Consider the following 23366-nt stretch of genomic DNA (forward strand, 5'->3'; position numbering starts at 1 on the left):
AACCACTGCGCCACCTCGGCTCATATCTTGCACACTTGGCCCAAAGGTGCTTTTTTTCAAAAAAGCAACTGGACTTTCTTTGTTTCTTCTTTGAAGACGTTTCGCTTCTCCTCTGAGAAGCCTCTTCAATTATGGCTGGATGGTGGGGGAACGAAAGGATTTATACTCCTTGCAGACAGCTGGTCATTTGCATCCTTTTAGAGAGTTGTTGAGGCCACTTGGAGGTCTTATCTGTGCCCTCAAGGTCACCTGAATAGTACAAATGGGTGTGGAACCTTCCTGGGACTGCTGAAAGGACTGTGTTGTAGACTGGAGATAGATGATGCCGTATCCCTCCCCCTCTATTCAGCAGTTCAAATCTCACCAAGCTCAAGGTTGACTCAACCTTCCATCCTTCCAGAAGTCGGTAAAATCAAGACCCAGATTGTTGGGGGCAAGAGGCTGACTTTGTAAACCGCTTAGAGAGGGCTGTAAAAGCACTATGAAGCGGTGTATATAAGTCTAAGTGCTATTGCTATTGAGAGAGGGCTGTTCAATTTTAATGTAGATGGCCTCTTTTGACCCCCCTCCCCTTTCAAAGCAGAGGTCCTCTCTGTCTTTTGAACACAGGAATGTCTTCAAAAGAGTGACCTCTGTCTTTCAAATGCAGATGGACCGCTGAATCAAGTCCTGATGGGTTTGTTCTCCTATGTTGTGCCATGCGTCTGGGAAGCGGCTGTTTTGTTTCCCCAATGTACAGATCTGCCCATGTCTCACTGCATTGTATTGCATTTATCACATTACACAGTTTGTGTCTGGATGTTTTATCCACCCTGTCCAGTTGCCTTTTTAAAAAGTACCTTTTGGGACAACCAGATCAGAGGTCCCCAAAGGCTGATCCATGAACCGGCACCAGTCCATGGCATGCCAGAAACCAGGCCATGCAAACAAGTGAAACCCCATCTGCGGGATGCAGGCAGCACGCAAAATCACGCCCACGCCAGTCCACGAAAAAAAGTCTCTCCATGGAACCGGTCCCTGGTGCCCAAAAGGTTGGGGGCCGCTGACCTACATAACTGAGGAATCTCCATAGATAACTTGTAAACTTAAAAAAAACACTAAAAGAACCCAAGCACCTTTATGTTTTTCACAGAGAGAGACCCAAAAATGTAGCAAGAAGATCCCTTTCGCATACGTCTCTCTCGTTTGTAACCCTCAAAGGCTTTTCAGGCGAAGAAAAAGAATACAGTAGAGGCCAAAATTGTGGAAACCTTTTGGGAAAAGTGTATTTTTGAGGTTTGATGGCTAATAACACCACTTTTTTTTGGGGGGGGGGGGGAGTTTCAAGATAATCCTATTCCACTGCTGGAATGGCCTGGGAAGAGCCCAGACTTTCTTAACCCAATTGAAAATCTATGGAGCCGACTAAAGAAACTGGTTAGTCAGAAGCGACCCAGCAATAAAACCCAGTTAATAGAAGCAGTCCTTCCATCTTGGTTTCACATTATTATAACAGCTGCAGAACTAAAAGACTTGGTTCACTCCATGGGAAGACATTGTAAGGCCGTCATTCATGCTAAAGGTTACCCAACTAAATATTAACTAAAATTGTGATAACTTTTGTAGCTCTCGTTTTTTCTACTTGTTTCACTTTCCTTCTTTATACTGTAACTGCTATTCTAATAGCGAATCCTTCATAAAACTGATTGCATTACATTCTTGATTAAATCATCTTTCCACTGATATATAATTTTATGGTACTACTCCAAAAAAAACCTGGTGTTATTAGCCAGTTTTAGAAAATACATTTTTCCCAAAAAGGTTTCCACAATTTTGGCCACTACTGTACGTAGGATGCGGGGAAAACCACAGGAAAGATCTCCCCAATTTTTCTTAAGATCCGCTTCAATTTTCCCTTACCTGATATTTGGAACCGAAGAATTCAGGGATTCGTCCAGCAAGTTACTGGTTACGGCCGTGTGCCCTTCCTGGATGGATTGCACCGAGGGCATTAAGTGGACTGTCCGATAAAGCTGAGTGGCATGGGGTGAATGGCTCGACTGCATCGTCGTCAACACTTCGGGGGTCAAAGAAGGCAGGGGCTGGGGTACAGTCTCCTGCTTCAGTTTGGCGGACTTGGCGTTGAAGGGCAATTTTAAAAGGGGGGCAGATCCTTTGGCGCCTGGGTTGGAAGAGGCCTTGGCTTTGGCCGCTTGGCTTCTGTTGGCCCCGGGGGTGGAGAGTAAAGAGGAATCCGGAGAGTCTAGGCTGGAGTTGGGATCTACGTCGTCGATATAGATGATGTCTTTTGGCATCTCCTTGAACTGGTAGACCAAACGTTGGCCCTCTACTTTGGCTAAAATGCCTCTTTGGTAATAGTACCTGTTTGAACAAGGAAGACCACACCGAGGGTTTAAGCAAAGGAAATCCACTTCAAAGGTAAATTAAAAGGGGGGGGGAAAGAGTTACTCTGCTAAAGGTTTTCTTTTAGGGCATTTGCAGAACATGCAGTTAATTCCCAAGCGTCTATTGATCGGTGGAAACGTTTTGAGCAGGTTTGTTTGCACCTTCTGAAATATCTTGGCAGAGTCAGTGACGTGGGGTGGCATTAAGTGTCTTCCTTCAACTAGAGAAAGGTCCTTTTCTCCAGTCGAAGCTTCTATGGAAGAGGAAGAGATGGATGGATGGATGGATGGATGGATAGAAGGAAGGAAGGAAGGAAGGAAGGAAGGAAGGAAGGAAGGAAGGAAGGAAGGAAGGAAGGAAGGAAGGAAGGAAGGAAGGAAGGAAGGAAGATGGAAGGAGGCTGGAAGGAGGAGGGGGAAGAGAAGGAAAAGGAAGGAGAAGAGAAGGAAGAGGAGGAGAAAAAGTAGAAAGAAAAGGAGAAGAAGTGGAAGAAGGAGAAGAAGCAAAAAGAGAAGGAGAAGGAGAAAAAGCTGGAGAAGGAGAAGAAACAGAAAGAAGGAGGAGGAGGAGGAGAAGGAGGAGAAACAGAAGTGAAAGGAGAAGAAGGAAAGAAGGAGGAGGAGACGTGGAAGAAAGAGAAGGAGAAAAAGTGGAAGAAGGAGAAGAAGAAAGAGGAGGAGAAATGGGAGAAGCAGAAGAAGTGAAAGAAAGAGAAGAAGGAGAAAAAGAAGAAGTGGAAGAAGAAGCAGAAGAAGGAGAAGTGGGAGAAACAGAAGAAGTGAAAGGAGAAGAAGGAGAAGAAGGAAAAGTAGAAGGAGAAGAAATAGGAAGATGAGGAGAACAGTAACTTCTCTATTATGTTAAAACTCACTAACAACTGTCTCACTTATCCACAGAAGTTTTATGTCCAGTTGTGGTCATAACAGGGACCTCCAGTACTGGATAAACATTTACCTTTTCAATCTGTTCTACAATTTCATTTGCATTTGCCGCAGTACTTCTTATGCACAGTTGAGACAAAGAGCTACAAAGGCTTTGCACCTCAATGGCTTAAAGGTTAAAAGGTTTCCATAGTGTTTAGCATCGAAGGGAAGGTGGCGTTTACCCGGAATCCCCCTACCTGAGTGCTCTGCCCATGGTCTCGTAGTTCATATCCGGTTTATTTTTGTGCTTCCCCCACAACCTGGACACGGCCTTGGAGTCGACTAGCTTAAAAATGCCCTTTTCTCTCTGAGTCCACTTGATGTATTTGGGGCAGGTGGCTTTGTCCTGAAGCAGCGCCAGGAGGAATTCCCAGAGGTAAATGGTGTTTCCTGAAACAAAGACAGCCAAAAATCAAAACTCTTTTGAGTAAAGTTGTGTCCTTATGACACTGAGGGCGAACCTCGGGGGGAGACGGGGGGAGGGTGTCGCACGCATGCCTGCCCACACCCATAATTCTATGCGCCCCAGACATGCACACAAGACCCTCCCCGCACTCCCCCGCTTTTGGCATGCGATGGCACGGTGGGCTCAGTAGGCCCATTTTTTTGCCCTCCCCAGGCTCCAGAGACTTTCTAGGAGCCTGAGGAGGACGAAAACAGCCTTCCCCACTCCCTGGAGGCCCTCCAGAGGGACCGGAAATCAGCAAATGGGCCGTTTCCAGCCTTCAGAGGGCTTCCATAGGGGTGGGGAAGGCCGTTTTCGCCCTCCCCAGGCTCCTAAAAAGCCTCTGGAGCCTGGGGAGGGTGAAAAACGGGCCTTCGGTCCCACCGGAAGTTGGAAAATGGGCTGTTTCTGGCCTCTGGAGGGCCTCCAGAGCTCGCGTGCCCACCGATATGGCTCCGCTTGCCACCTGTGGCACACGTGCCATAGGTTTGCCATCACGGCCTTAGGGAATTGATGGGGAGGAGGGGCAAAGAAAGAGTTGTGATCTTTGCAGGCTCTGGATGCCATACAGTCTCGCCACCTAATCTCCACCCGATAATGCAGTGGCACAAACAGTGATGGGCATGCCTCGGTACACCCAAGTTATACCTCTGTTTTAGGAGTTGCCCTGGTTGCCAGTTTAGTCCCAGATGTGATTCAGGGTGCCAGTAGTCACCTATTAAAGCCTCCCACAGCTTAGGGCCTGGTTACTTGAGTGTCATCGGTCTCCCATGGGATCTGCCTGGCCAACCGGTAGAGTTGGAAGGCCGGGTTCCTTCGATGAAGGACAAGGGAAGGGGCAAAAGAAGGGGGAGGGGAAGGGGGGAGGAGGAGGAGAAAGAGAAGAGGAGGAGGAGGAGAGGAGGAGGAGAAAAATAAGGAAAAGAAGCAGAAAGAGAAGGAGACAGAGAAGGAGACAGAGAAAGAGAAAAGGAGGAGGAGGAGGAGAAAAAAAGGACAAAGGAGAAAGAAAAGAGAAGGAGAAAAAGGAGAAAGAAGCAGAAAGAGGAGGAGAAAGAAAAAGAGGAGGGGAAGGGAGAAAAAGAAGAAGCAGAAAGAGAAGGAGAAAGAAGAGGAGGAGAAGAAAAAGGAGCAGAAAGAGAAGGAGAAAGAAGAGGAGGAGGAGGAGGAAAAAAGAAGCATAAAGCGAAGAAAAAAGAGAAAGAGAAAGAGAAAAGGAGGAGGAGGAGGAGGAGGAGAAAGAAAAGGAGGAGGAGGAGGAGAAAAAGAAGGAGAAAGAGAAATGGAGGAGGAGGGGGAGGAGAAAGAAAAGGAGGAGGAGAAGGAGAAAAAGAAGAAGAGAAACAGGAGGAGGGGGAGAAAAAGAAGAAGCAGAAAGAGGAGGAGAAAGAAGAGGAGGAGGAGGAGAAAAAGAAGCAGAAAGAGAAGGAAAAAGAGAAAGAGAAAAGGAGGAGGAGGAAGAAGGGAGGAAGAGGAGGAGGAGGGCAGCAGTGGCTAAGAAATTAAACAGGAATAATCTCCCCGTTCATTCGTTGTGATCCCTCTGCTTCACTTCCTATCAAAGGCTAGAAAGCTCCTGGATTTATTCCCAGCTCCTCCTCATTGGAATAATCAATCAATCAATCAATCAATCAATCAATCAAGACAGGCTGTTTATCTCCTTGAGTCAAGAGGCCTTGACTTCTGCTCCACTCAGAATTTAACCCCAAACATTCCGTTGTTATATCTTCCGTCTCTGTGCTTACCCTTCCCGTCTTTGTTTTTCTTCTTCACAGATATATTGGGAGTCAGGCTGGGCGATTCCGGCCGAGGGACTTTGGGCTTCTTCCCTGCAAAGAAAGCAGCGGTTACAGAAAAATTTCCTAAAGGGGAACTAGGAAAAACAAAACAAAACAACAAAAAAAAAAGACATTAACCAGTCAAGTCCTTCTTTCTACCACATGTTTAGTACGTCAAATTGCAAGGAGCGTTTAAGCCCCATTTTGGCATTTCAAGTTTACAATTTTACAGCAAAACAGTTATTTTTTTAAAAAAAAAGAAAAAACAATTCTTTTAAAAAAAATCAAGAGTAAAAATGCTAATCGTCGCTAATGTTCATATTAACTTTTTAGGATCTTCCTGGTCTTTCTTCTATCAGGAACGATCACCTTAAATAAATAGTTTGGTGTGTTGCAACTGTTGTGGCCTGTTGGCCACCGGCCCCTCCAGCAGCCGAATCAGAGGAGGAAGAGGAGGAGGCGTGGGAGTCAGGCTCAGCATGAAAGCAACCTGAGAGCTCCGAGGGGGAAGAGGGAATGGAGCTGGCAGAAAGAGAGACAGAGACAGAGACAGAGACAGAGACAGAGCCTGGGCCGTCCGTCAGCCCTCAGAGGGAGAGTCAACAGCCCCCAAGTCTGGAGGTGGCTGATGAGGAAGAGGAGGAACAGCTGGGTCCAGTGCCTGATGCGTGGATGCACAGAAGGCAGAGGAGAGGAGAGCAGTGGAAACCTATTAGCCGGTCCTTGGGACAGAAAAGCCACCGCTGCTAGCGAAGCCCCTCCCTAACTCTGGGATAAAAGGCAGGGGGCAGATGAATAGATGTGACAGACAACTATTCATCTTCCGGCTGGCTGGACTTGTTAGCAGAGAGAGAGAGAGGAAGAGGCAGAGCCTGGGCCATCCGTCAGCCCTCAGATGGAGAGTCAACAGCCCCCAGGTCTGGAGGTGGCTGATGAGGAAGAGGAGGAACAGCTGGGTCCAGTGCCTGACACGTAGATGCGCAGAAGGCAGAGGAGAGGAGAGCAGTGGAAATCTATGGGCTGGTCCTTGGAAGGAAGAGCCCCACCCTATCTCTGGAGATAAAAGGAAGGGGGAGGAGATGAATAGATGTGGCAGACAACTATTCATCTCCCTGCCAGACGGATTTGATAGCCTGCGGTGAGAGAGAAACTTTTTGCCGGGGCTGTAGACGCTCCTGTAGGCACTTCAGAGGGTTTGTCATGTTTGGGGAGCTGGGTCAGAACAGGAATTTAACACGTGGTAGGCTCACTTAAGGACACAATTTTCACATCGGCACAAACGTTTATGGGGAACTCTCCATGCTTGTTTCAAATTAGTTTCTGAACGTTTCGTTACCAGACTAGGTAACGGCATCAGTGGGGCTGTCTTGTCCTATTCTCCTGAGTTTATAAATGTCTTGTGTCTAAGCTAAGGAGAATAGGACAAGACAAGACAATCCGGCTGATGACGTTACCTAGCGTGGTAACGAAATGTTCAGAAACTAAATTGAAACAAGCTTGGAGAGCAAAACCCCGGCCAAAATCTAGGAAGGAAAGAAGGAAGGAAGGAAGGAAGGAAGGAAGGAAGGAAGGAAGGAAGGAAGGAAGGAAGGAAGGAAGGAAGGAAGGAAGGAGAAAAGGAAGAGCTATAGGAATAGTACTTAGGCTTATACAGTATACCATCCCAATGTTGAACAGCCCTCTCTAAGCAGTTTACAGAGTCAGCATCTTACCCCCAACAATCTGAGTCCTCATTTGACTGACATCGGAAGGATGGAAGACTGAGTCAACCTTGAGCCATTCAGGATCGAACTTCCTGGCAGTGGGCAGTCAGCCTGCAATCCTGCCTTCTAACCACTGCACCACCGGGACTCCTAGTTGTCCTTAACACTTGCGTGTAAAAGTACAATAACTTTAAGGCATTTCTTTAGTACCCCCTTTCTACTTCCTTCGTTACCTCTTCTCTTCTTTGGTTGTTCGGGTGTACTGGGTGATTCAGAAAATGCCTCCTGGATTTGATGAACTTCTACTACTTCCGGGATGCCATCCAAAGTGACCGACACGTGAGTGATAGGAGCAGCTTCGACTTCATCCTCGGCTTCAAATACGTGGGCTTCGGAAAAACGACAGGAGAGTAACTAAATCTTTGTAAAGATTCTACTAGACGTTGTAACAATCAAGCGGTGGGACTTTTCAGAGGCGAAGTCTTTTATCTGACTGACATAAAAAAGTCAAAATAAATACAGGTAGCCCTCGACTTAAGGCCACAACGGAGCCCGAAATTTAGGTTGTTAATTGAGAAGGAGATTAAGTGAGTTTCGCCCCATTTTACGACCTTTCCTGCCAGAATCACTGCCGTTGGTAAGTGAGGAACATGATTGTTAATTGAATCTGGCTTCCCCGTGGATTTTGCTCATCCAAAGGTCGCAAAGGGGGAATCACGTGACCCCAGGACACAGCAACGGTCGTAAGTATGAACCAGTTGCCAAGCATCTGAATTTTGATCACGGGGCTGCTACCAAGGTCGTAAGGGTGGAAAACGGTCGTAAGACACCTTTTTCAGTGCCGTGGCGACTTTGAACTGTTGTAAGTCGAGGACTTCCTGTATTACATTTATTTATTTATGTCATGTATATCTCATCTTTCCTTTGGGCGATCAAAGGATCCTTTTATCCCACGAAATAATAATTTTCTGAGGGTGGACAGCAGGGGTGCTATTCAGCAGGTTCTGACAGGTTCTGGAGAACCGGTAGCGGAAATTTTGAGCAGTTCGGAGAACCGGCAAATACCACCTCTGGCTGGCCCCAGAGTGGGGAGAGAATGGAGATTTTGCAGTATCCTTCCCTTGGAGTGGGGAGGGAATGGAGATTTTGCAATATCCTTCCCTTGGAGTGGGGAGGGAATGGGGATTTTGCAATATCCTTCCCCCAGGAGTGGGGTGGGAATGGGGATTTTGCAGTATCCTTCCCCTGCCACGGCCACCAAGCCACACCATGCCCACCAAGCCACGCCCACAGAACCGGTAGTAAAAAAATTTGGATTTCATCACTGGTGGATAGTCTAAGAGATCACGACGGGACAAAATTCCTAAGGGAACTACATGGCTAAGAGGGAAATGGAATTTAAATCTCCCCAATTGTAGTCCTACACGCAATTCTGATTTTTCTAAGTTGTCGTTTTAAAAGTCACTTTCGGTTAAGTTATTTTTGATTCTTTGCTGCTTCGCCGTAAAAAAAAGAGGAAATAAATACAATTTTATTTCCACGAGATACTCCGGCTGGCGTAGGAATAGAACAAAGGGATGAACTCAAAGTCTAATCATTCCCCCAATATATCATTATTGAAGTGACTGATGCGTGTGAATATGCGTGAATCGGAACAAAATAAAGATAAATGAATCAGTAATAATTTGGATATGTAATTGCACTGTGAATGCAAGGGAAAGGGGTGGAAAAAAAGAGCGTTTTATGACTTTTATGTTAAATATTTGAACACGCTCCAGTCAACACTATAAACATTTTCACATTTCATTAATTTAAATGGGAATTCAAGCTTAAGAAATTTAATTAATATAATTTTTTTAAAAAACACACACACAACCAGATTAAGAGCTTAATCTTGCTTTTTCTTCCCCAGACTACCACCATGGAAAAGGATATGCTTAGAAAACTGAAAAATTTACCAAGAAATGAATTTTAAACCGGGCCTGGTAGCTCAGCAGACTAAAAGCATTGTGATTAACACCAGCTGTCTGCAATTACTGTAAGTTCGAATCTCACCAGGCTCAAGGTTGACTCAGCCTTCCATCCTTTCTAAGGTAGGTAAATTGAGGACCCAGTTGTGGGGGCAATAAGCTGACTTTGTATAAATATACAAAAGGATGAAGGCTATTGCTTAACGCATTGTAAGCTGCCCTGAGTCTCCGGAGAAGGGCGGCATATAAATCAAATTTAAAAAAACAAAAAAAATTCTTCCCCAGCTTTTACTAAAAGGCCATTCGAAATCTATTCAGACAACCTGCTTAAAAAGTAACACTGCTTCTTCTTCTTTTTTTTGCAATGTCTTTGTTCAATAGAGTTTTGCAAAACCATGTACAATTTCTTATTTTTTAATTTTTCTGTCCTGGCTGAGCTGCTATCCCTCTTGAGCAGGGGGGTCCTCAAACTTTTGAAACAGGGGGCCAATTCATGGTCCCTCAGACTATTGGCGGGGGGGTGGGGGGTGGATCAGCTAGGTGGGCGTGGCTAGGTGGTCATATGACTGGGTGGGCGGTGCTAGGTGGTCATGTGACTGGGTGGGCGTGGCCAATTTAGCAGTCCATTAAACAATACACACAAATTAAACTTTAATTTGTTATGCTCCTGGGGGTGGAAAGCAAGTTAGTGAAGGGATGTGGCTGCCTTGGGGAGGGGGGGCGTGAGGGACTTCTGTGTGTGTGTGTGTGTGTGTGTGTGTGTGTGTGTGTGTGTGTGTGTCCCTCTCTCCCTCCCTCTCTTTCTGGAGGCTGGGGAGGCCAAAAACGGGGCCGTTTTTGGCCTCCTGGGGCCTCCGTGCATCCCGTTTTTGGCTTTCTTGGCCTCCAGAAGGTAGGGGGTCTAGCGGGCAGGTGGAGTGATGTGGGCAGGGCAGCCTCGTGGTCCCACGTGGGCAGGATTAACGGCTTCGGTGGGCCATATTCGGCTCACGGGCCGTAGTTTGAGGACCTCTGTTCTTGAGACTCACCTGATCTTTTCTCGTCCAACATCGGGCCCGGGGAATCCATGTTGAGGAGAGCCTCAGCCGCTTCAATGGTTTGCATGGTCTCGTCTCCATTATGACAGGATGCTTCCACTAAAATTCAGGGAAATAGGGAGAGGTGAATGAAAATAATGAAATGTGATGCGACACCCAGAAAAATGTGGCATACTTCACTTAATCCTCCAGGGAACGAAGGAGGAGGAAAAGGAGGGGGGAGGGGGAGGAGGAGGAGGAGGAGGAGGAGGAGGAGGAGGAGGAGGAGGAGGAGGAGGAGGAGGAAGAGGAAGAGGAGGAAGAAGAGGAAGAGGAAGAGGAAGAAGAAGAAGAAGAAGAGGAAGAGGAAGAGGAAGAGGAAGAGGAAGAGGAAGAAGAAGAGGAAGAAGAAGAAGAAGAAGTCTAATGAAAAGAAGGACTAGGGGAGACATGATAGCAGTCTTCCAATATTTGAGAGGCTGCCCCAAAGAAGAGGGAGTCAAGCTATTCTCCAAAGTACCTGAAGGCAGGACAAGAAACAACGATAGAAATTAACCAAGGAGAGAAGCAACCTAGAACTAAGGAGAAATTTCCTGACAGTTAGAACAATTAATCAGTGGGATGATTTGCCTCCAGAAGTTGTGAATGCTCCAACAGTGGAAGTTTTTAAGAAGAGATTGGATAACCATTTGTCTGAAGCGGTGTAGGGTTTCCTGCCTAACCAGAGGGTTGGACTAGAAGACCTCCAAGGTCCCTTCCAACTTTGTTATTCTGTTCTAATTATCAGAACCGAAAAAGCTTCTTGGCTGAGAAGCGAAATGTCTTCAAGGAAAAACAAATGAAGTCTAGTTGCCTTTCGGAAAAGCAGCTCGGGGACATCTTTTCAGTCTGCCTGTGTTCCACATCAGGGCAAAGAAAGTGATCGTTCCTGACCCCCAGCCTGTAACTCAATTAGTTATTTTCAGGCACTCCTGACCTTGTTCAGATTATTAATAACTGTTTCCATTTAATTCACTGCTGATGGTTAAATAACTTTATTTCATTACTTGATTAACTGACTTGATTGGCCACTCGTTTCTCAAAGACCAAAGAGTGTGGTACATTCGATTTACAACTTAGTGGACATAAAAGCTAATGCACTGTATATAGTCATCAAAAATTCGAAGGTCCTTGAGGTGAATTTCCAGGTGAGGTAGTCCTCAACTTACCACCATTCATTTAGTGACCATTAGAAGTTACAATGGCACTGAAAAAAAAGTGACTTATGAGCGATTTTCCACACTTACAACCGTTGTGGTATTCTCATAGTCCCATGATTAAAATTCAGAATGCTTGGCAACTGGCATGTACTTATGACAGTTGCAGTGTCCCTGAGTCACATGATCCTCTTTTGCAAATTTCTGACCAGCGAAGTCAACGGGGAAGCCAGATTCGCTTAAAAACCGTGTGACTAACTTAACAATGGCAGCGATTCGCTTAACAAAAGTTGTAAAATGGGACAAGACTCACTTAATAAATTTCTCACTTAACATCTTAAATTTTGGGCTCAGTTTTGGTCGTATGTCGACGACTATCTATACCGCATATTTCAGCTAATTATCATCATCAACATCATCTTTTAAGGACCCCATAATTCCTTGCAGGGTGGAGTCTGGGGAACTGAATGGAGCTAGCGGAGTGTTTTACTGATCAGATGCCCTTCCTGTCACCAATGGGGAGTTTTGCTGGGCAGATATATTCTCATCGTGCCCAGAGAGAGAAATATCTGCCTCTACCTAGGATCGAACTCACAGCCTCCTGATTGTGAGGCGAGAGCTCCACCTCTAGGCCACCGCACCACTCCCAGCTAATTATCTGGTGGGCTCACTTAAATGCTATCAGGATATTGTTTATAGACTTCCTGACCACAAAAGGAAGTGCCTTAAGTCCGCATTTCTGCTGACTTAAAAATAAAAAAATAAAGGTAAGGATCTGAGAAAAATAAATAAGTTATCGTAGCAAAGATACCGCACTGAAACCACTGGAATTCTGAACAAACAGAAGCAGAGGCTGTAATCTCAAAATTGATAGGTCTCGCTTAATGAATTTGTATCGCCTCCTGGAGTTAATTTGTCTTTGTCCTTTGAACAGGTAATACCCAAATCGTATCACAAACTCGCAGTTGAGCAGAATTTAAAGTAGGTCGCAGTGCCGTATATTCCAGAATAATAAATGTAAAAACCCCTCAGGACTCAAAATACTATTTTTCCGGCTCATGCAAATCAAGAAACTCGACCTCCAATTTCATACTTTAAAAAAAAAAAAAAAAAAAAAGCAAAACCCGAACATAAATATGGATTTATGGAACTGTTGTTTTTTTCAAAGCAAGCAGAATTAAGCACTCAGGCCCAGTGGGCAAATACGGTTCCTCAGTGTAAGCATGGAGAACTTTTACAAAGTGTAAGTCTCATGCTTAATGCAGGTAGTCCTTCCTTCCTTCCTTCCTTCCTTAATATCAACCTACCTTTCTTCCTTCCTTCCTCCCACCCTCCTTTTCTTCCTCCCTCCCTACGTGTCTGCTCTCTCTTCCTCCTTCCTTCCTCCCTCCCTTCCTGCCATTCCTTCTCCCCTCCCTCCCTCCCTCCTTCCTTCCTTCCTCCCATCCTCCCTCCTTTTCTTCCTCCCTCCCTCCGTCTGTTCTCCCTTCCTCCTTCCTTCTTCCCTCCCTCCCTCCCTGCCATTCCTTCTCCCCTCCCTCTTTTTCTTCCTTCCTCCCTCTCTCCCTTCCTCCCACCCTCCCTTTTCTTCCTCCCTCCCTCCCTGCTCTCCCTTCCTCCTTCCTTCTCCCCTCCCTCCTTCCTCTTTTCTTTCCTTCCTTCCTTTTCTCCTCCTCCTTCTTCCCATCCTCCCTTTTCCAATCTCTTCTTCTTTCCTCCCTCCCTTCCTCTCTCCCTCTCCTTCTTCCCACCCTTCCTTCCTTCAACTCTCTTCTTCTTTCCTTCCTTCCTTTTCTCCCTCCCTCCCTCTCCTTCTCCTTCCCTCCCTCCCTTCCTTTCTTTTTTCTTACCCACCCACCCCCAAAATGCTGTTGCAGCAACTGCCTGTTTCAACTACACAAACAGTGTTAGGTAAAGAAATACCTCTGGAAAGATGACCCAACGAGTCACAGATTGTCTAGTTGCTGTTAGAAACGGGGAGGAATGGGCGCTGATGGATATGTTGTTTTCTTTTCAAAACGCTAAAAATATTTTTAATAAACAACTTATTCATTTTAACCTATAAATAAATATCCTTGTCTGCTTTTTTTCCCCCCCACTACTGACTAGCCAGTCAGAATTTTTTTTTTTTAAATGTCTGGTGGAGGATTTTAAGGTTACCAAGACAGGGTCTAAGACTAATCTAAAAATATCGTATTTAGAGCACACCGAGAGAATAAATATTTAGAAGGAGCTGAACAGGCATGCAGGGAAGCTCAAATACTAGTATCACGAACGGATATTGACAAAGATACTAGCAATTCAGCTGATTTGTTTTCAAAATTTAATAGCTGCCAATTTACAAAAGAAAAAACAAAAAACTACTGCCAAGAGAACAAAGTCAGCCCGACTTAACACAAAGGGGAAAAAAAAATCAGAGGAACCATATAACCATTTTATGAGCCGACCCCAATGCCTGGGAAGATCAAGGGGTTGGATGGGACTTTGGAGGTCTTCTAGTCCAGCCCCCTGCTGGAGGAGGAGAACGTTGTCTACCATTTCAGACAAATGGCTGTCCAGTCTCTCTTCTTAAAAACTTCCAGTGTTGACGCACCCACAACTTTTGGAGGCGGATTAATGGTTCCAACTGTCAGGAAATGTTATAACCTTGCAGGCCTGCAACCTCCTCCAAGGTAAAGAGAGTCAAAATAAGGGCCCAGTTGGGACCTTAGAGGTAGTCCTCAACTTACAACGCTTCATTTACTGACCATTCAAAAGTTACAACGGCACTGAAAACGGTTTTTCACAGTGACGACCTCTGCAGCATCCCCCGTGATTTGACGTGATCAAAATTCAAAGGCTTGGCAACTGGCATGTACTAAGGACGGTTGCAGTGTCTGGCGGTCACATGATCCTCTGTTGTGACCTTCCAGGCGGCGAAGACAGAATGGGGAAGCCAGATTCATTCGACAACAATTCATTGATTCCCTTAAGAACTGTGGCACGAATGGAGATAACATGGGGCCAAGCTCACTTAACAAAGGTCTCACTTAACAACAGAAATTCTGGGCTCAGCTGTGGCCGTAAGTTGAGGATTGCCTGCAGAGCAATGAACCATACGGAATCCCAAAGGTGCTTTTTTTCCAAGAGGCAACTGGACTTTCTGGATTTTCTTTGAAGACGTTTCTCTTCTCATCCGAAAAGCTTCTTCAGCTCTGACTGGATGGTGGGGAATGGAAAGATTTATGTTCCTTGCAGACAGCTGGTCATTTGCATCCTTTTTAGAGAGCTTTTGACAAGGAAGTCCAGTTGCCTCGTGAAAAAAAGCACCTTTGGGACAACCGTGACCTGGATGGTGGAGAATCTCTACAGACTTTTAGCTATACAATTTGAGATGAGCAGCCTTTGAATGGGGTGGGAGTAGGAATGGATTTCCAGAGGGGAAAATTGCAGACTACAGGAACCATTTGCACCACTCAGGGGACCCTGAGGACACAGAGAAACCTCCAAGTGCTTCAAGGACCCTCTCAAAGGATGCAAATGACCAGCTGTCTGCAAGGAATATAAATCCTTCCATTGCCCACAGTCCTGTCAGAGCTGAAGAAGCTTCTTGGATGAGAAGCGAAATGTCTTCAAAAGAAAAAAAACAAGAAAGTCCAGTTGCCTCTTGAAAAAAGCATCTTTATTTATTTATTTTTATTTATTTATATTTGAATTTATATACCGCCCTTCTCCCCCTAGGGACTCAGGGCGGTGAACAGCCGAAATTAAAATACATACAATATAAAAGTTAGGATAGCTAAAATAAATTAAATCAACCACGGCCTGGAGGACTGAGAATCTCTATAGACTTTGAGCCATGCAATTTGGGATAAAGACCCTTTGAATGGGGTGGGAGTAGGAATGGAAAAATTGCAACTACAGGAACCATCTGCACCACTCAGGTGACCCTGAGGACACAGAGAAACCTCCAAGTGGCCTCAACGACTCTTTCAAAGGATGCAAATGACCAGCTGTCTGCAAGGAATATAAATCCTTCCATTCCTCATTATCCTGTCAGAGCTGAAGAAGCTTCTTGGATGAGAAGTGAAACGTCTTCAAAAGAAAAAAAACAAGAAAGTCCAGTTGCCATTTTTGGTCCGTTACGTTGTCCCAAAAGTGATGGTTCTCCATCACCTTTGGGTCAACCATGACGTGGATGACTGAGAATCTCTACAGATTTTGAACCGTGCGGAATGGAAGCCCCTGTGGACGTGCATCCATTTCAGATCGTGAACCTACCCAAATAAAGACGATAATCGAAGTAAGTAAACCGCAACTTTGGCTTGGATGCAAACCATACCTGGTTGAGTCATGGTGTCTCCACCTGCAATGGGGGGGGGGGGGAAGAAAATTTTTACACACACCTGTAAGGGTGATATCGTCATCTTCTATGATTTCTTCCTCCGCCACGTCCAGTGAATTCTCCGTGATCATGTCGTTCGGTTCCGTCACGCAAGATAAGCCCGAGTAGTTGTTCAGGAGATTGGCGCTCGGCACGTGTTCCACGATGACGGCGGGAAAGATGGAAGGATCGCCCAGCTGTTCGGGAAAACAGAGGCCGCAAAACAAAAACTTTAGAGAAGGTTTTTCAAGGAGCGAGACGCTACTGAAAATACGGGCACGGGCGCAAAGCGACTCGGGTTTCAAAGCATCCTCTGGAGAGAAGAGGGTTTCATAAATACGTCTTGCTAGTTGGGCTCTAGGTCACAGAACACCGATGCCGTGTGTTTTGTGGCTGTGTAGGGAGATTCTGGGCTTCGTCTGTTACGTCGGTTGCTGGGTCACTCACTGACCTACGAATGGGGAGGCATGTCAAGAGCTACGGGAGTATATTAATGTAGAATAAAAAAATGGAGATGGAGGAGGAAGAGGACTGTGGGGTCCTTGGTGCTCTCTGAGCTTGGTGATTTCCTTCAAGACGTTTCATTACCTAACTAAGTAGCATATTCAGTGCTGGAAGGGAGTGGGGTTTGCAAAGAGGAGGAGGAGGAGGAGGAGGAGGAGGAGGAGGAGGAGGAGGAGGAGGAGGAGGAGGAGGAGATGATGATGATGATTGCACAAATAATACCTGTATTCTAGTGATAACAAAATATCAGAGTTGGAAGGGACCTTGGAGGTCTTCTAGTCCAACCCACTGCTAGAGCAGGACACCCTATATACCATTCCAGACAAGGTGACTCTTCTTAAAAGCTTCCAGTGTTGGAGCACCCACAACTTCTGAAGGCTAATTCAATGGTTCAAACTGTCCTTCTCCCGGCAAATTGGCCCAAAGTCACCCAGCTGGCTTTCATGGCTAGGGCGGGACTAGAACTCACTGCTTTCTAGCCTGGTGCCTTAACCACTAAACCAAACTGGCTCTCATCAAACCGTCCAACTCGATGTAGCTTTCCTAGATCCACCAAAGTTCAAAAAGGTCATCCCCAGTTTATTATTATCATCATCATCACACACACCATTTCCATAGTCTGCAGACTGTGCAAAAGAGACACTCAAACCAGCCCAACAGAGAACAAAAAGAACTCCAGCCCCTCTTCCACCCGTAATCCGCACCCAGATCAGCATAGATGAACTCCAAGGTCAACTTCAGACCCACCATCAAGTAAGCAACACCCCAATCAAGGAACTGCCGAAGAGCCATCAGTAAACAGCCCAACCAAGGAGTCTCTAAGACCATCTCCACCCACGCAGAACGGCAAGTCCCCAGAATATAAACTGGCAACAAACTGCACTCCTTACTAGCACTGAGGATGTTATCTAGTTGGGTCATGAAACGTCTGCAAGAAAAGAAGCAAGCAAGAGAGCACCAAGGACCCTACAGTGCTCACCGCCTCCTCCTCCTCCTCCTCCTCCTCCTCCTCCTCCTCCTCCTCCTCCTCCTCCTCCTCTTTCTGTCTGCAAACACCATTCCCTTCTAGCACTGATGATGTTCCCTAGTTGGGTCATGAAACGTCTGCAAGAAAAGAAGCAAGCTCAGAGAGCACCAAGGACCCCACAGTGCTCGCCACCTCCTCCTCCTCCTCCTCCTCCTCCTCCTCCTCCTCCTCCTCCTCCTCTTTCTGTCTGCAAACACCACTCCCTTCTAGCACTGATGATGTTCCCTAGTTGGGTCATGAAACGTCTGCAAGAAAAGAAGCAAGCTCAGAGAGCACCAAGGACCCCACAGTCCTCCTCCTCCTCCTCCTCCTCCCTGTAAACCCAATTCTTTCTAGAACTGATGATGTTCCCTAGTTGGGTCATGAAACGTCTGCCAGAAAACCACCCAGCTCAGAGAGCACCCAGGACCCCTCGTTCCCAATTTTAACAACGTAAAATTCGCAGTAACTCGCAGTGAGGGTGAGTCGTCCCCCGAGAAAAAGCTAGACGGGTTTGAAAATCCGTCTTCAACAAGTTCCATCAAGCAGACTTCCTCCGACAGGAAGCGAAAGAAGGCAGCGGCGGCAGCAGCCACGACCGCACGGAAACGAGAGAGAAACGTTGCAGCAAGCAGACGTGAAGCAACGAAGTCTTCTAAAGAAGCACCTACAATTCTACATAGCGACCGGTTGGAGGTTGGCCAAGGGTTCGAAAGTCCCCTGCGCTTCCACCGGTCTCCAGATAGAGCCAAGATCTACGTGAGTGAGGCTGGCTTGGTCGGTACGTGCAAAATCCCCTGAGCAAACGTCAGAAGTCACGTCCATCGAACTTGTATCTTCCAGGATAGGTAGTCCTCCACTTACAACAGTTCGTTTAGAGACCGTTCAAAGTTACAACGGCACTGGAAAAAGGGTCTTATGACCAGTTTTTCACACGACATCTGCAGCATCAGATCTCCAGCCTCCTCACTGTCTGACTCGAGTGCCAGCTGCACAGGCTGCTGGCGCAGCACCACACCAGCCTCCTCGCTGTCAGAATCAGCTACAATCTGCACAGCCGCTGACGGGCCACAAGAGTAGGTTCCTACCCTCTGGACGCTGGACTGTATTCAGGATATTGCTAAATATGTATCTTAGAGGGTGACCTTTCCATTTAACAGTTTCGGGAAGGCCCTGACATCCTTATGGGAAATTATTTTATTCCCAAATTCCTACTTTGCCAAATATTAGTTAATCGCTCCCAAGCAAAACCAAAAAACAAGAGAATGTTGGATCCCAAATACGTGGCTTCAAAGGGATGCATTGTTTTAAATGTCTTGAGAATTCCTCAGCGGAAAAAAACATGTTATTTAACCCTAATTTTAAAAAAAGAAGAAGCGGGATGAGTTAACAGAAGTGGGGGAATGGCATACTTTTTAACGACGTCTTCTATTAATACTCAAGATCTAGTATAAACATGGTGACTCACTATTGAAATTTATGGATTTAAAATAAGATCCAGATGAATTTCTTAAGAAAAGGCAACCCTTACAGACATTCTCAGGAATCTGATGGTTATTTACTGGATGTGACAAAAATCTAATAATCTGTATTTTGCACCCAAGGAGGAAGAAGGCAAGCAAAAGATACATTTCTGTCCCATAAGTGCAAAAAATATTGCAATAAATCTGTATCTCAAATAGGCAGTGGTGGGATTCGGCGGGCGAACCGGTAATTAAATTGTTGACTGGGCCCGCCCCTTCCCGCCCCGCCCCTTCCCGGAGTTCCCACATGCACCATTTTGGCTCCCAGGTAAGTGCAGGGAGGCCTACTAGGCCCAAAATGGGGCACGGGGGGGTGCGCCCCCCACCCCGCACCCCGTTTTCAATCCCAGGAGGCTTCAGGAAGGCCTCCTAGGCCCAAAATGGGGAAGGGGGCACATCTCCCCCCCGGCCTGTTTTTGCTCCCAGGGGGGTGCAGGACGCCGAGTGCTGCCTGTCACACCCCATGGCCACGCCCACCCAGCCAATCATTAGGGCAGAAAACCGGTTGTTAAATTATTTGAATCCCACCCCTGCAAATAAGGTAAAAGTGAGCTAAAAGAAACAAAACAAAACTGAACCAACCTAAATATTAACTCCTTCACTTAGCAAAAGGAAATGAAAGGACAAATATCAAAGGTGACCTACCCCATTTAGTCATGACATCAAATAATTTTGGAATACCGATGCATGATAAACTGAGTTATAGGTCAAGCAACGTGATGCGGTTGCAAAAAATAAAAGAAAAAAACCCCACAATTTTTAAGCTGCTGCATAAAAATAATTTTCAGGTCAGGGTGAAATAACTTCCTTGCTCTCATCCCACACATTCTTCAGTTCTGGACATCATTTTAAAGAAAATTTTTATTAAGACTCTTCGTCATTTCCCTGTCAAGACAAATCCTTAAATTTGTGACTTAAGCAGGCAGCAAACAGTTTCACAAATTCCCGTTGCTGCTTCCAGTTCCTCCAAGAAGTAATGGAAAGCTGTCTTATTACGGATGCATTTCATCAATCGGCTTTTTGTTTGTTTGTTTGATTGATTGATTTTCTATGAAATACATTTCTTAGTGCTTAATCAGATTGTCTGGGTATTTAATTAACTTAACAATACAAATTTGCATTCTTAATCTCCCCTTTTTTCCCCAACCTTTGGTAAAATAAATTCCATGTTTGATACTATTCTACATCCTCTTTCTGTTTAGTTTTCAATGTCAATCTATCCATTTCTGCACAATCTCCCCGACTATCTCTTCATCTTGTGGTATATCTTCATTTTTCCAATATTGCGCGAATATAATCCTCGCTGCTGTTAAGACATGTAATATTAAGTACATACTTTTCTTATCACGTTTTTCTGATATTATGCCTAATAAAAACAATTCACGTTTAAATTCTACATGTTTCCCTATCATCTGTTTCTAGCCACCTGTGTTATCTTGGCCCAAATTTTTTTTGCTTTGGCGCAAGTCCACCACATGTGATAAAATGTGCCCATTTTTTGGTTATATTTCCATCAATTGGCTTTTTGTTTAATTGGCCATACAGGTACAGATAATCCTCGATTTACAACAGTTCACTTAGTGACTGCTTGAAGTTAATAACGGAACAGACTTATTACCGTTTCTCACAATTACGACCATTGCAGCATTCCTGTGGTCATGTGATCAAAATTCAGACGCTGGGTGAATGACTCATATTTATGATAGTTTAAGCGCCCCAGTGGGTGTCGTGTGATTCCCCTTTTTGCGACCTTCTGACAAGCAGAAGTCCACGGGGAAGCCAGATTCACTTATTTATTCATTTATTTATTTATTTATTTAATAAAATTTATATGCCGCCCTATCTCCGAGGACTCAGGGCGGCTCACAACAATAAAACTACCAGTTAAAAATATAAAATACATAAATGTATGTATATAATTTATATTAAAACCCCCAAAATCTAAAAACCCTCTCAGTCCAGGCTGGGCGATGTGAACAACCATGTTTTTAATTTGCGGCGGAAGGTTAACGACTGGATGACTAATTTAGCCACCGCAGCGATTCCCTTAACGAACGTGGCAAGAACAGTCACGAAATGGGGTGCAGGTCTTCCGCTTATGACTAGAATCGAGCCCGAAATGTCTGCTGTTAAGCGAGATGTTCGTTAAGTGTGTATTGCCCTGTTTTACGACCTTTCTTAGCCGCACTGGTGACATGAATGGTTGCAGTGATTAAGTCGTTAAGTGAATCTGGCTTCCCTGCTGACTTCTGCTCGTCAGAAGGTCGCAAAAAGGAGGAATCACATGACCCCCCCGGGGCGCTGCGACCGTCATAAATACGAGTCATTCACCAGCGTCTGAATTTTGATCACGGGAAGGCTGAAACGGTCGTCAGCGTGAAAAACGGTCGTGAGTCACTTTTTTTTTTTCAGTGACGTAACTTTGAACAGTCGCTTAACGAACCGTTATAAATCGAGGCCCACCTGTACTACCAGTAGTAAATCCAACAATGCAAAATACAAAGCCAGCACAAGAAGCCACTAAGGGAATGGTTGTAAATCGAGGATTACGTATAATATTCTCCTGGTTGATTTTTAATGTTCTTTGTCATCTGTTCCCCCAAATCTCTTATAGGGCAGCTCTCCCTTAATTCTTATATAAGTAAGGAAACTATGCTGGTCTTTGAGGGTATCTCTGCTGCGCATTAAAATCTGCCCAAGAATTCTGCTTACATTTTGATAATATTTCGTGGGTGACGAGGCTATTATTTCACTTAACTTCCTCTTTGCCTTTTTTTGCAACGCTCAAAAGGGAAGTCGCGGAGGTTTTTCAGGGTCTGATTCTGCAGTTGTAGTTTTCAAGCTCCTTCCCGATGAGGCTGCTCTCTTTTCAAGGGATATTTTCCCTTGGTGAGACAAGCAACTCCCATCATCATCCGACGGCCACTTGCAATGGTTACAGCTACTGTAAGAGCTTTATTTGCTTCCAGGAGAAACTGAGAAACGGCTTTGCTACTAACGGGGTTACTCAGAAGAAAGCCCCACTGGGAACTGCGGACAGATAATCCGTGGTCTTTAAAAATGACACTTTCCTAGATGGATCTTTATTGCAGATCAACAAACTAAATTTCCTATTTTTGCTAACATGTAAAAACTCCATGACATACATACATACTCACTCATTCATTCATTCATTCATGGTCTCTCTCCCTCTCTCTCTCTCTCTCCCTCTCTTTCTGTCTCTTCCTCCCTCCCTCTCCCCCTCCCTCCCTCTCTCCCTCTCTTTTCCTCCCGCTCTCTCTCCCTCTTTCTCCGTCTTCTTCCCTCCCTCCCTCTCCCTCCCTCTCTCTAAATAACTCAACTGAATAGGGAATCTTGAAAACCGTAAGAAATGGAGCTAATTAAATTTAAAATCATTGGAAGTCCAAGTAGAATGGCCCTGAAATTACATAAAGATAAAAGAGACCGTTTAAGAAGGAATTGATGCCAGAAAAAGACCCTATCCCATGTTCCCACCAACCTACGTTCTCTTCCAGACAATACATACAGCAGGGCTTCTAAAATACAGGTAGTCCTCGGCTTATGACCAACAACTGAGCCCCTGTGGCTAAGTGAGACAGACGTTGAGTTTTGCCCCATTTTACGCCTTTTCTTGCCACCGTTGTTAAGTGAATCCCTCAAGCTAATCCCTTCAGCTTCCTCGGGGGAAGCTAAATGAATCTGGCTTCCCCCGAAGGTCGCAAAAGGGGATCACGTGACCCTGGGCTATTGCAACCGTCGTAAGTATGAGTCAGTTGCCAAGAGTCTGAATTTTGATCAAGTAGGGATTGTGCAACGGCTGTTAAGTGTGAAAAACTGTCATAAAGTCACTTTTTTTTCAGTGCCGTTGTAACTTGGAACGGTCACTAAGCAAGCTGTTATAAATCAAGGACTACCTATATATTGAAGGCATCTTATATGTCATTACAAGCCCGTCTCAAATGTCATGTGTCACTCCAGAAAAATGTTCTGTAGTAATTTCAGCAAACGGTCCGATCAAATAACTCGGTTATTTGAAATGAATATGGATTTGAGACCAGTCCCAAATTTTCAGAAAAGAAATCCTGGTTTAATTAATGCAATATTCCTCCTTAAAAGAAAGCAGGCCACACAAAGCCCACAAAGCAAAATATTTATAGAGCTCTATAAACAATACATAATTCAAGCTCATAAAATGACTAAATTGGTAACAGCGCAGCCAAGATTCAACTAAAGCCAAAATAACAGAAATTCCAATTAAGGAAAATCCATAGAATTAAACCAATCCCAGCTCAAACTGGGCATCTTTCTCAGGACCAGGTCAAATATAAAATATATATATTATAGCTCAAACTGGGCATCTTTCTCAGGACCAGGTCAAATATAAAATATATATATATATGAACAAGTGATCACAATTTGGAAAGCTTGGCAACTGGCATGTACTTATGACGGTTGCAGGATCCCGGGGTCACATGATCCCAGTGGTGAAATGTAAAATTTGTTACTACCGGTTCTGTGGGTGTGGCTTGGTGTGTGTGGGGGCGGGGGGTTAAA

General features: G+C 45.2%; 1 protein-coding gene across 4 annotated transcripts in view; it reads right to left on the reverse strand.

Moving 5' to 3' along the window:
• Positions 1-23366, reverse strand: part of ELF1 (E74 like ETS transcription factor 1) — a 90989-nt gene that overhangs the window by 4159 nt on the left and 63464 nt on the right. For all 4 annotated transcript variants that reach the window (XM_034416584.3, XM_087895566.1, XM_087895567.1 and 1 more), the window contains 6 exons: positions 15802-15976; positions 10233-10340; positions 7468-7623; positions 5499-5582; positions 3506-3698; positions 1900-2361 (listed from right to left, as the gene is read on the reverse strand). In XM_034416584.3, coding sequence (XP_034272475.2) covers positions 1900-2361; positions 3506-3698; positions 5499-5582; positions 7468-7623; positions 10233-10340; positions 15802-15976 — 1178 coding nt within the window. The remainder of the gene's footprint in view (positions 1-1899; positions 2362-3505; positions 3699-5498; positions 5583-7467; positions 7624-10232; positions 10341-15801; positions 15977-23366) is intronic.

The sequence above is a fragment of the Pantherophis guttatus genome, chromosome 5 (assembly GCF_059756535.1).
Source record: "Pantherophis guttatus breed Tessera chromosome 5, ASM5975653v1, whole genome shotgun sequence".
NCBI classification, from domain to species: domain Eukaryota; kingdom Metazoa; phylum Chordata; class Lepidosauria; order Squamata; family Colubridae; genus Pantherophis; species Pantherophis guttatus.